This window comes from Pleurodeles waltl, chromosome 5, assembly GCF_031143425.1.
Source record: "Pleurodeles waltl isolate 20211129_DDA chromosome 5, aPleWal1.hap1.20221129, whole genome shotgun sequence".
Lineage (NCBI taxonomy): Eukaryota > Metazoa > Chordata > Amphibia > Caudata > Salamandridae > Pleurodeles > Pleurodeles waltl.
Window position 1 is genome coordinate 107,956,621 of NC_090444.1, and position 13,980 is coordinate 107,970,600.

The window sequence follows — 13,980 nt, forward strand, 5'->3', positions numbered from 1 at the left end:
CAGCGAATGCGAAGCTTCTGTCAGCCATTCAATGGTTTGTAAACAGCTGACCTTGCACGGGGCGTAAAATGCTTCGATTGCTAACTTAGCTTGTTATCTGAAGGGAGTTCCAGTCCCGGTTATTAAAAACACTTTCCAGGTGCTTTCTAACGGCAGTTACATTGTTCTTAACAGCGAACGCTGCTGTGGCATGCGTGCCGGAATAGTTTACATCGTCGTTGTCAACAAGGCCGTTACGTGCTGCGGGAATGTGTTGTTTCCCCCCACTCAAATTAGGGAGGTAGCGGACATCTGGCCTCATATTGCTACTTCCAAGGTTGATTTCGACAAGTTGAGTCGGCTAAAAGCTTTATTGTTTCAAAAGCATGTGGCCCTTACATCTGCTAGCGAGACCTACGCACTTCAGGTGGCAAGCTCATCGGCGGAGATACAGTCCCTTTTGAATACTAACTTTCCGACTCACTTCGGTGAACTTGTGGGACGTATATTTAATGCATCCAGCACTGCTGGTATTGCACATTTTTTCAAAGTCGTTGGTGTTGGTTTTGCTCATACCTTCTCTTCTATATTCGGTTTGATACCCTCGGCTATACATTCTATTTTCTGAAGCGTTTTTGGGGGTTTCCCGATTACTTTGGCTTTATTGGCTGGAGTCTTGCTGTTATTGCTATTTTTTCGCAATGGCTGTCCCGTCACGACGAGATCCTGTACTGCTGCTCCCATCAGCGCAGCTTTGTCGTGAACGCATGATGCAGCATTTTGGAGCAACACTCCTGGGACAATTGGAGTGCGACTGGTCTCTGTCATTCAGACCGGTTTTGGATTGTGTGCAACCCGTGTTTCGGTGCCTTTGGTGCTCATTTGAACATGCACTGGCTCTCTGTCTCTCATTGCAGCGCCCTCCAATGGTTGATGCTGATCTGTTGATGTTCCCGATGAGGGCTCATTCCCAGACTTGTGCACTACGGATGCGCTTGCTTCGTGAGGCAGTTTATGAGATTCCCTTCCTGGAGGAAGATGGTAGTGTCTCTTTCATAGGCCCTACACGGGGTGCCGCCCTGAATGGTTTTGGGGCTTTGGATCACACCTGCTCCATGGTACTTTGTGGCGTGGATCTTCCGATATTGACATATATCGAAGTGGAGGAACTCCTACTTTCTATTGCTTCTGTCTGATGTTTGGATTTTACAAAATTGACACTATATTGAATTTGGTTATGCTCACATGTTACCTAAATTTATGACTTTGTTGTCTTCTCACCTTGTCGAAATACTTGTTTTAGATATTGTTTATATTTAGGGCATCCTTTTATGTTATTGGAACCACTTGCTACCGACAAGGGTAGGGTGTAGTGTGGTTAGTTTTACGTATTCATTGCGCTTTAGCTTCAGGCTTTAGGCCTTTGTGCATTTTGCCCTGAATATATTTTATTCATTTGCTAATAGCTTAGAGCCTCTGTGCACTTTGCTCTACATGTTTTTTATTAGGCTTCGTACTGTTATTTTTCAAATAGCCAGTTCTACGGTGTTGTTTTTTATTCATATCACACTGTTTTGCCTACTTCAGCACTGGAGTTCTCCATAACATGTTTACTCTGTGCTTCAGTCAAGGATACAGTCTGGTACATTGCCGATAGACGTGGTAAGAGTTTAGACTGGGCATTCCTGCGTAGGGACATTTTGTGATCACGCTGACATGTTAGTTATAAAATTACTTCCTTGTCCCAGTACACGCAAGAGGGAGATTCCGACCAGGGAACCACAACTTGACGCTGACTGCCTCGTTGCAGATGCTGAACCAAGATCACAGGTCTTTGCTCAGGTATGAGGGCTGATATCCCCACAGTGATTCTAATAGGCAAGCTGAAAGCTTAACATGCTGTGCTCTAAATAGAACAAGCAGAGGGAGAGTAGAAACGGTTAGGAATTATGATAGCTTTATTTCTATGTTTTACTCTCCTGGTTACTATATCCATCCTACTATTTTGTATTGTTCTGGTTATTGCGGCTCACGCCTTAATATCTAAAATACAGTTGTTTTATTAAAACATTATATAAAACTCATACTGTCTTTGTCATTTGTATATGAGACCATATTGTGAATGAGAGAGTTGGTTTGGATCTGAGTGACCACGACTTCCCTGAGAAGTTCCAAAGATGTCATGCGCTCGGCTGCCCAATCATTTCTTCCCCGTGGGAGAAATGAGGCACTGCTAGTTAGCCGGAGCAACAACCGGATTTAGGGTGACAGAGTTCTTTACACGTGGGTCAGACTCAGTCCCCCACACCGTTATCGATCCTTCTACCTAGAAATCCAGTAGTCTCATTTAGAATAATGAGAGCCCACACGACAATATTTCTGTTTTTTCATCGGCCATCATTGTGATCCGCAAAACAGATACACAGCTGTGGTAAAGCCTCAACTTCATGGTGGTGCTGTATTGAGATGGCCTCTACATGTTGTTCAGCATCCTGAAGGCATTCTAGATCTTGTCCAGTCTGCACTTAAGGTCACTGCCAGCCCCTCCATCATGTTTGATAGTTCTGGGTAAAATAGGTAAACTCTTTAGTTAGGGCCAGTAACAGTACTTACATATGGAGATTTTGAAAGTCAAATTACCTTGGTGAAATTCTGATCCAAAATGAGGAATTATCGGGGATATCGGACCCAGAATTAGATTTCCCTGCTAATTCTTTATTTCTTAGTGTTTCCGGAGGATCCAACTCGTAAAGATCTGAATTTTCCCCACCAACAGAGTTACTGGTAAATGTAGGATTGGGGAAAATCCAGACAATTCACAAGATCACATAAAATGGGGGCCCTAGTCTAGTTTTGCAACCCATTGAGAAATTTATGAACCTCTGTGTGCTATATTCAGCTTTGGCCATGATTCTAGTCAATTAAGTCATTTGGAACACATCACCCTTTGCAAAGGTGGGATTAACGCTGCTAATACAATAGCAATCCTGTAAAAACAATGTCTGCACTAAACCTATTCTTGCTTTTACCAAGATAATGACTAAGGAGAGAAAGTGGATGCCTCTTCCCCACTCCCTCCTAATTGTGATTCGGAATGGAACAGCCCTTCTGATTTGCAAAATATGTTTAGTAAATAGAATAAATACCAGTGGTTGCACACATTGAATTTGGCTACTGCAGGGTTTGCACTCATAAACAGCTTTGTACATCAGACTTTTTCCTTCACTGCAGTCAAAGAGCAGAATTAGCTATATTCCTCATAATGGCATATTTTGAACACTTAAGAAAACTGAAACTGCTTCTACTTAGATCTTCCCAAAAACAAATAAACTTGTAGGACACAAAACTAGGCAACATTTGTACAACTCAATACATGTGATAGCAGGACCCCATAGAAGCATAACATGTATTTGGTTGCCAGTGGAACATTGAATCTAGGCAAAAACGCTCAAAACACTGCTGCAAATGATAGCTAAAGTATAGAAAGCTCAGGCCACCGCATGGGTACACTACAGGAATATCGAGTTTTAAATACTGTGCTACAAATAATCGAAGCCAGCTTATTGACTACAAATGTTTAATGAAGATCAACAGATAAATATAGACTTACTATACTCAACATCACATATATGTACCTTGATGAATATCTTCAAGATACGTAGGTAGGGAGGTAAGAGTAGTAAATATTGTAAATACATATATACTTACCTTCAGTGTATTTTGGTAGCCCATATTCTGGCTACAATATTTATGCATCACAATATTCCTGTGCTTGGTATTCCGACATAACAGTTCACCATAAGGTCACAATTACACCAAGGTCAGTTCAAGGTTGACCTTAAAACTGACTTATTCAAACAAACTTCCAACTTATCCCCAAAGAAGATACGTGAACCTAGGTCTTAGGTATAGACTCATATTATGACACACTGTTAAAAAAAACACTGTTGCCAATTCACCATATCCCAAACTGTTTGCAGTCATTATCTCTTGCAATTATGGTGCTTTCTAGTCAGACAAATACATAAAATCGAATAACACCAGTCATGCTTGGTCTTGCTGGTTAAGACAGATTCTACAGATCTTCATAACCTGAGCAGACCTTTGTGTGTTACGCTTCCATGATACAATGCTGGTTGGCTGCCTTGCACCGTCCTTCTCTGCAGGTGACCTTTCAAAAGTACAGGTATGAACAATACAGCATTCCCTTACCTGCATTCAAGGTTTTTTTCTCTGCCCTATAACCAGACTCAGAGTTGTTCTCAGAAGGGATATTCTGGATGGAGGAGAGCGGGATATCAGCATCGGTGCTCGTCAACCAGGTGGACTCGGTCTCCTTGGTCCAGCTCTCCAGATACCTGGGCTCGAGGGCATCTGTCCGACTGCCTCCACAACCCATGCTTGCTTGTGGGTTTGTCAGTGAGGGTAGGAAACCAAACTATAATTGAACATATTTCAACTTCTCACAGGATCCCATCCTGGCCACGCGTCTTCATGCTGAGATCCTCAGAGCCCAGCTGCCATCTCCTGCAGTTGCCAATGTTGAACAATTTTTCACGTTTAGCAGGGAATAATTCACTGATGAAAACCCTTTGAAGCCTGAGGTACAGATTTACAGTTGCATGCCTTGTCTCTGGTTTGGGCTGGGTCAGGGATGAACCAGTGGTACGCTATACTGAGCTTCATGGGGTCCCAGCAGCATCCCTTCCCTATGCTGCTCTGTTCACAGACTCAGTGTTGTTGACAGAGTGAGTCAGCTGGACGGCTGAGAACAAAACTCTTCTTTTTCAACGAGCAGAATCTTTCAGAAACAAGAAGGCCCCATTAGCAGGAGTGCTGCTCTTTCATTATGCTCATTATCTAGAAAGAAAAGATAAAATGCAAGCTTATTGTTCAGAGTTTCCTTCAAAGCCCTTCTTTTTCCATCATTTCAGTCGCCCCCTCCCCTTCTACACTTTCACATCCTCATCCCAGGTATTTTTGGGCCAAGCCATCAGTATAATGTGCACTCCTGCTGCAATTATTGTGTTCATTTACCTTCTGCTTCGAATCATTGCATTAAAATAATGACTCGCTACATCACTACACCTTGTTGAATGGCCTCTAGAGAGCGCAAAGTGTAGAGATGCGCTAAAGCTTTGGTGCTAAGTCACTTCTACCCCTTCAACTCTTAAGTCACAGATGCACACGTTTTGAGGGTGTCATTTAGAGGCTGGCAAAGCAATGGGTTGAAGACTTAGGGGCATATTTATGAGCCCCTAGTGCCACTGGAGCGTCACTTTACGAGGTGCTCCATTGGCACTAACTTATGCTCCATACTAACAAGGAGGTGTAGCAACACTTTTTGTGGCATTACACCTCCTTGTAAATATGGGCCCCTCCGATGCAGTTATCTGCATCAGAGGGGCGTGCAATGGGTGTTGCTGTGGGCCTGCCATAGCAACACCCATTGCATTTTGAAGCTGCCTCAGATTTAGAAGATTTCGTAAACCTGAGGCAGTGCCAAAATCTAATGCCACTCCTGGGGTGGCGTTAGCAAGACACAACGAGGAGAAATACTTTTATTCCACCTTGTTTTTTGCTTTTTCTATGTGTGCTGCATTCTGCAGCACGGATAGAAGAAGCAAAATGCCAGAAATTATTGTTTATGTGCGGGATGGTGTCCCTTCCTGCACATAAACAATCATTTCAAAATTACCCTTTGGCACTTCTGTGTGTGCTGAATTCTGCAGCACACACAGAAGTCCCAAAGCACCATTAGTGATTGTTTATGTGTCCCTTCCCGCACATAAACAATCATTCCTCTCAACGCAGATATCCTTGTTCGATGGTGCAAGGATGCCTGCATTGGCAGCTAAATTTAGTGCCAGAGCAGGGGTCAGCACAGGGGTGCGCTGTATTCACTTGAATATGGCGCATCCCTGCATTGTGCAAATAACGGAGCGTGGCGCTGCCAAGTTTAGCGCAGCTTCGCGTTCTGTCAATTTCCCATATATATGAGCCTTAGTTGCAAGAAGGGGCCAAGTCGATTGATCACCTTTTGGTGATTTTTCTTTTAAATTTGAAAGCTTTGCAAAGTGCAATGTTTTTAAATACGAGTTGTGGAAGACATGCATCTGCCCTTTGCAGCAAAAGGAGAGCATTCCCGCTGTCACACAGGGTCGTTTATGCCAGCACGTGATCTGCTGACAATCAGCACACCATGTGCTGTGAGCCCCATTCCTTGCCCATAGCCACAACCATGCATACTCTATCCATCCCCACAGCCCATCACACGGCTCCCTCCCAAAGCAGTATACCTTGTTTGAGTGCAGGGAGAGTTCAAGCCACAGTTCACTCCAAAATCAAGTTATTTATTATTACGAGAGAAGAGGTTTGATTCTCCTAGACCCAGTGCTTAATTTGTGCTTGTTGATTCCGGTGCTGAACACCGGCACTTATTTTTGAGGGCCGGAGCTTATTCTTCTGCCTCAAGCATTTGCTGCGAGCTAAAGACACAAATGGGAAAGAGGGAGGTAGAGAAAGACGGACAAGCGTCACAAAGGGAGAAAGAAGAGCTCTGTAAGAGTGAGCTGAAGGGGCAGGGAGTGGCTTTAAATGGATTGAAGAGACCCGAGATGGCTTCAGGATTACGCTGCCTCAGTAATTCCGTATTCCCACATTTAATTGCAGCAGCCGCGTGTTTAAGAGGAGGGCTTTGGGCACCGGCACATTTTTATTTACAAATTAAGCACTGCCCAGACCTGAGTAGGACCCATACACCCTAAGGGCAGAAATTCCAAGCATTTAAAAAATAAGGGTACAGCAATAGGTTTCAGTGCTTCCAGTTAAATTCTGTGTGTATTGTAAAGGAATGAGCTATGCTTTTACTGACCTGCACACCGCGAGAAACTTTCTAGCAAGGAAAAGAAATCTGACACTTTACATGAAAAAAATTGAATGGTTTGAGACGAAATGTGATATGAGCCTCCCTGTGGCAGCTGGATGTATCGGTTGAAACCAGCACAATGAGTTAGATGCAGTTACTAAATAAATAGTGAGTGGGAACATATTTCCTATTCCTCTTCTTTATTTTTCTATACCCCTCTTAAATTTCCCAGTTGGTGGTTGCCATGCATGTACTGGAATATTGAGCTGTCAGACAGAGTGATGTGCTATTGTAAGGCCACCAATTTGATGTGCAGTCCATATATCTTGGGTTATTTATTGTTGAGACTGATTTACCTTGGGACCTTGGATAAGATAAAAAGAGTTAAACCTAAATATTGTTATTCTGCAGTTAAATGGAGCTCGGGTTCCGATGCTACTGTGAAGACGCAGAGCAGATGAGCTGGATTTGCAGCTCTTTGCAGTTTTACAAAAGCCACATTTAGAACACAGATAATATAGGAATGTTGAGTAACTTGCAATAAATGTTCTTCTTCTTCGTCTATGTGCAAAGCAGAGAGATTACCAGTGGTGGCAGGAGAGTTTTGAAAGTGGTGGGGCATAAAAGTTGGGCATGAGTATATTTCATGAGCAAAGCAAACAAGCCAAACTGAGAAAAGCTGGGCTTGCGGAAAGGAGGGAAAGAACCACCTCCTCCCAATCAAGAAAGATTTGAAAAATAGAACGGTAAGTGGTGCATTTTGAAGCAAATTAGAGAAAGCAAAAAGTCTTATAAAGCAACTGTGACATGTAGTCTTGAAATATTTAAACCCCCACAAAAATAGCCCCATTTCTTTCTGCATTAAATATGTCCCACATCCCAGCCCAACAATGGGTGACAAATCATTCAGTCAGTCTCAGGGCACCTTAGTAGGTAAGAGACTTACTTGGTGATAGACAGGTAGATGGCAACTGATCTGCTTGCAAGACATTTGAACATGTTGACTTGGAGGATAGCATTGTTTCATCCTTGGAGACACCTATGCCAGGGGCGGCTGGTGTTCAAGGGCTAAGGGGCTGCGCCTCTAGCCTTTTCTGGCCTCTCTAGAGAAGCATATATTTAATTACATGATGAAAGTAAAATATTTTCTGCACAACATTTTCCAAGTGAATATGGGGGGAACTTTGAATAGCCCCACTGCGCCTGCGTCAGTATTTGGCTGAAAGCTGCACAGTAGGGCTGACAGGCCTTGCCCACGCAAAGCCCTTACGTGTTCTCAGAACGCAGTGACATCCCTGGCTTATCTCCTCCTCCACCAGAAGCCCTGCTAGTAAACAGCTTGGAGCGTTTTTTGTTCAGCCCGGTTTTCTGAAAACTTCATGCCACTCCGATATTATTCTCCACCCTTTCCTATATATTCAAATGGTGGGGTGTGATCAGAAGGGTCTACATACCAGAGGTCACATTTTATTAAAAGAATGTGGCATTGCGCAAAGAAAATCCCCTTTTCCTGCATTACAAGCAGTCTGTGGCAGATAAATGGAATAAATACAATAAATAACTCCATCCAGGGCTCTCTGGGAGACAGGAGTGTGACCTGAAGACCTCAAGTCATAAATATGCCAAAGACAACCCTGCACACAAGTAAGTTGGAGCTCTATCTTTTTTACAGCCAATAAGAAAAAAATCTGTTCTCTCAGCTCTCCTCTGCCTTTCCTTCACTGCCTCTGTAGGTGATTTCGTCTCTCAAAGGCAGTAATGGTTCCAGTAATTTATCATGGCTAGTTATGCTCGTTTTATTTCTTCTGCAGACTAATGACCTGATATGTCATATTAAACATGTAATCTGCAGCTCAAATAAACGTGTAGCTTTTATCACTGAAACTGCTGGATACTGGATGGGTGGGGCAATGTGTGTTGGTTTGAATAAGTGTTTGCAGGGCATGACTGAGTGGCTGAGAAAATGTGGGTGTCTGTGTATAAGAGTTGTGTGAATGGCAGTGGATGACAATGTGGATGAGTAAATGGGTAGGTGACTAAAGGCAGTGGGTGAGTAGGTGAATGGAAATACGTGGGTAGTGAGGCTCACTCACAAGGTGCAATTCCGTCTTGTATTTGTGCCCCACCACTGCTTTCAGTCACCAGCCACCACTGACCTATGCCAATAGACCCTTCAAAATCAAAATTCCCATTGAATTACCCGTGGTTAGGTAAGGCGTGAACTCATGGGAATTATTTTGATTGTATAGTTAGCATTCTCGTCTGGCTGAGTTTTGCAGCACAGTTCTGACCCAGGAGAAAAGGTATTTCTGGATGGACAAGCTACAAAAGGACCACTGTGACAAACACCCTTTAGAGTACCCACCATGACAAATGCACAGACTCCGAGGAAGCCTGAATTAGGAGGGAAGTGTTTTCATTTACAACCGCTGTGAAGCGCCTGTCGCCCCATGACACAGGCAAATAAATTCAGCTCTGTCTGCAGCTGTAAAATTAAAATTGCAGGTTTTCTTGGAGAGTTCAAAAAGCATGAACACAGCCTCAAAAAAGAACAATATGCTGCTATTCATTGGCCTCTTGGCTCATATCACTGCAGCAAGTAGTTAGGAAGTGTTAAGGCCTGCAAAGATGGCTCGGGTAGTTACTAGTTACAAGATTTTTAGGCATTTGTGTGTTCGTTACATCAACGTGAAGTGATTAAATAGGAAACTAAAAATCAGGATAAACATCATAATAAAAGAATGAACAATAAAGAAAAAAATCAAAACATAAATAGTAAAGTATTTAACCAGTAAAAGAAAGAGCTAAGTTAATAATTAAAAAAATTGGGACAGATGGTGAAAAAGTTAAGAAAACTCAGGACAGTACAATTCTGAATATACACAAACATGTTGCTTGACTTTGATAAGACCCTTAGGTTTTACTGAATAGTGATTAACACTTTAATCGGCCTTGACAGATTTCTCAGGTTATCATCTTGGACAAAACACTTGGGCCCATATTTATACTTTTTGACGCTAAACTGCGTTAGCGCCGTCTAACGCCATTCTGAAGCGCCATGCGGGCGCCGTATTTATGGAATGGCGTTAGCCGGCGCAAGCAGACCGGCGCTGCCTGGTTTGCGTGGAAAAAAACCACGTAGACCAGGCAGCGCCGGCGTTGGGAAAAAATGACGTTAGGGCATCTTAAAATGGGGCAAGTCAGGTTGAGGCAAAAAAATCGCCTCAACCCGATTTGCGCCATTTTTTTACGACGCCCAGACGCCATTTCATGACTCCTGTCTTAGTAAAGACAGGAGTCATGCCCCCTTGCCCAATGGCCATGCCCAGGGGACTTGTGTCCCCTGGGCATGGTCATTGGGCATAGTGGCATGTAGGGGGGCACAAATAAGGCCCCCCTATGCCACCCCAAAAAAAGTAAAAAAATATAAAAAATAATACTTACCTGAACTTACCTGAATGTCCCTGGGGTGGGTCCCTCCATCCTTGGGTGTCCTCCTGGGGTGGGCAGGGGTGGCAGGGGGGGTTCCTGGGGGCAGGGGAGGGCACCTGTGGGCTCATTTTGAGCCCACAGGCCCCTTAACGCCTACCCTGACCCAGGCGTTAAATAGTGGCGCAAATGCGGGGTTTTTTGACCCGCCAACTCCCGGGCGTGATTTTTGCCCGGGAGTATAAATACGACGCATTTGCGTCGCCGTCATTTTTTTAGACGGGAACACCTTCCTTGCATCTCATTAACGCAAGGAAGGCGTTCACGCTAAAAAATGACGCTCTTTCTTCATACTTTGGCGCTAGACGCGTCTAACGCCAAAGTATAAATATGGCGTTAGTTTTGCGCCGAATTTGCGTCGAAAAAAACGACGCAAATTCGGCGCAAACGGAGTATAAATACGGGCCTTGGTGGCTGAATTGTCAATATCTACAATATTAAAGCAACAATGAAAGGCTGAACAATCATCACTGCTTGTATAACTAAGAAACTATAAAAACAAGCCAAGAAGAAAAATTCACAATCAGTGCTCAGAAATGGCACTTGATTATTTGGTTAATTGTGGGACACTGCATACACCCACTTAATCAATCAGACTTGAAAGTCCTAAAGTTTGCGAGAAAGTGGCCTCCCAACAAACAGAAGATTGTTTAACAGGTTCAGAAGCCCGGCTCTCTGAACAGCCATTACCACAGCCTTTGAACCAGGACAACAAACTGCCAGGAAAGTCAGTAGTCGGAGAAAAAAAAGACAATACTCTATTTGTCAACAACTTATCTCAAACAGTTTGCATCACTGACTGCAGCAAGTTGTTAGGCAGCCCTAAGAGCGGGAAGGATAGTTCATGGAGTTAATTTATATTTTGGCATTTGCGTGTCAGTTACCCCACGGTGACATGATTGCATCAGAAACTACAGTTCAGGAGACAAAAAGTTGGGAGTAACATTGTTTTAAAAGAATGCACAGTAATAAAAAATCAAAACAGCAATAGGGAAGTAATAACTGTTAAGAGAAGGGGTTAAGTGAATAATGAAAGTAAATAAATGGAACAGATTGTGGACAGCGGGCCCAGCTCTCACAGCTCAGAAATGCCTCAGTTATTTGGTTACATATGGGCCGCTGTTGTTGGTGAAGTTGGATTTTATATGATATTATCCAGATTACTTGTATTATTGACTCTGCTGGAGTAAAGGAGTCTCATTTAAAAAAAACTGCAATAGATATTGCAGTTTTACCTCTTTGTTGTTTAATTTCCACAACGACTATTGGTGACTGCAGACACTCTGACCCATATTTATTCTTTTTTTGTGCTCCATTTGCGTCCAAATATAATTGTATTTTTGTAAGATTGCACCACTTTTGTGTCAAAAAATGACTAAATATGAGGTGCAAAAAAAGTTTAAATATGGGCCTTCGTTCGGGTTCGCGGTGATGAGACAGCAACCACTGGGTAGTCCACCCCTGGAGCAGGAGGGCTACATGGAGTACGTGGCCAGATGAGAGTATCTGTTTCTGCTACCTTGTGTATAATGCTGTTAATGGCACTGGGCACGCAGAAGGAAGAGAGCAAGGGACAGAAAATTGCCAATCCCTGCATGGCTTCCTAGCAAAGCCAAACAGTTATTGGCTATATTATGTGAACCTAACCTGAGCCTCTGACCCCCGTGCTGCCTCGTGTTCAGCGCAAAAGCCAGAAACCTATGCATGGCACCTGAGCCAATGAGGACATGGCTCCCTTGCTGTGTATGTCTGAAACAGCATGACAGCAGTGCCAGGATTGGCTAGGGCAGCCATACACAGCACTCCTTTAGAGACTGGGTGAGCTGCAATTGTCATCCTGCCCCGGGCCTGTTCACTAATTGTAGGTGGGGGGAGTATGCCTCTCAAGTACACATGTCGACGAGGGTGGTGAAAGACATCCATCCAACTCGACATGCACACCTCACTGCAGTGAGTGACCCGTGTGAGCCATTAAAGCTCCACCCTCAACCCTACGAGAGGTACTGATGAGACTGTAATAAAGCACAGCCAAAATATTTTCTTTTTACATTTAACACAGGGTCAGCTAATATGGGGGGTGTTGGACATTTTTGCTTATGCAGGGTCATCCCCAATCTTTTTGCCTCCTGCCTCCTATTTTTTCTGACCTGCTGCTATTGACTGCTAACCAGTGCTAAAGTGCATATGTTCTCTGTGTAAATTGTATGTAATTGGTTATCCATGATTGGCATATTTGGTTTACTGGTGAGACCCTAGTAAAGTGCACTATAGGTGCCAGGGCCTGTAAATCAAATGCTACTAGTGGGCCTGCAGCACTGGTTGTGCCACCCACATAAGTGGCTCTGTAATCATGTCTCAGACCTGCCATTGCAGTGGTGTCTGTGTGTGCAGTTTTACCTGTAAATTCGACTTGGCAAGTGTACCCACTTGCCAGGTCTAAACCTTCCCTTTTCTTACATGTAAGGCACCCCTAAGGTAGGCCCTAGGTAGCCCCAAGGGCAGGGTGCAGTGTATGGTCAAGGTGGGACATATAGGGGGTGATTCTGACCCCGGCGGTTCAGTACCGCCGGGGCCAGGGTCGGCGGGAGCACCGCCAACAGGCTGGCGGTGCCCCGCAGGGCATTCTGACCGCGGCGGTTTGGCCGTGGTCAGAAAGGGAAAACCGGCGGTCTCCCGCCGGTTTTCCGCTGCCCTGGGAATCCCCCATGGTGGCGCAGCTTGCTGCGCCGCCATGGGGGATTCTGACACCCCCTACCGCCATCCTGTTCCTGGCGGTTCGCCCGCCAGGAACAGGATGGCGGTAGGGGGTGCCGCGGGGCCCCTGGGGGCCCCTGCCGTGCCCATGCCAATGGCATGGGCACGGCAGGGGCCCCCGTAAGAGGGCCCCACTGGGTATTTCAGTGTCTGCCTAGCAGACACTGAAATACGCGACAGGTGCAAACTGCACCCGTCGCACATGCCCACTCCGCCGGCTCCATTCGGAGCCGGCTTCCTCGTGGGGAGGGGTTTCCCGCTGGGCTGGCGGGCGGCCTTCTGGCGGTCGCCCGCCAGCCCAGCGGGAAAGCCAGAATGGACTCCGCGGTCTTTCGACCGCGGAGCGGCCATATGGCGGTTCCCTCCAGGCGGGCGGCGCCCGCCGCCCGCCGGGGTCAAAATGACCCCCATAGTAATGTGTTTTATATGTCCTGACAGTGAAATATTGCTAAATTCGTTTTTCACTGTTGCAAGGCCTGTCCGTCTCATAGGATAACATGGGGCTAACTTTAAATCTGATTAAAGTGTAGATTCTCTTTGGGAGTGGATGGAAATGTGCAGTTTGGGGTCTCTGAGCTCCCAATTTAAAAATACTTCTTTTAGTAAAGTGGATTTTAAGATTGTGTTTTTTAAAATGCCACTTTTAGAAAGTGAGCATTTTCTTGCTGATACCATTTCTGTGACTCTGCCTGTTTGTGGATTCCCTGTCTGGGTCAGTTTGACAGTTGGGCTGGTTGCACCTCACACTAGACAGTGACACAAAGGGAGCTGGGGTGTAGCCTGCATATCCTGATGAGCCATCTGTGCTAGGAGAGAGGGGAGGAGTGGTCACTTACACCTCAAAGGGCTGTGCCTGTCCTCACATAGTGCCGTCTCTGACCCCCTGGTGA

At 44.9% G+C, this 13,980-nt stretch overlaps 1 protein-coding gene across 2 annotated transcripts in view; it reads right to left on the minus strand.

Annotated features, from left to right (window-relative positions):
- The window catches only part of LOC138295431 (brain and acute leukemia cytoplasmic protein-like), a 640,139-nt gene that overhangs the window by 483,979 nt on the left and 142,180 nt on the right, over window positions 1–13,980 (minus strand). For both annotated transcript variants that reach the window (XM_069233729.1, XM_069233728.1), the window contains exon 2: window positions 4,192–4,839. In XM_069233729.1, coding sequence (XP_069089830.1) covers window positions 4,192–4,378 — 187 coding nt within the window. In that variant the 5' untranslated portion in view covers window positions 4,379–4,839. The remainder of the gene's footprint in view (window positions 1–4,191; window positions 4,840–13,980) is intronic.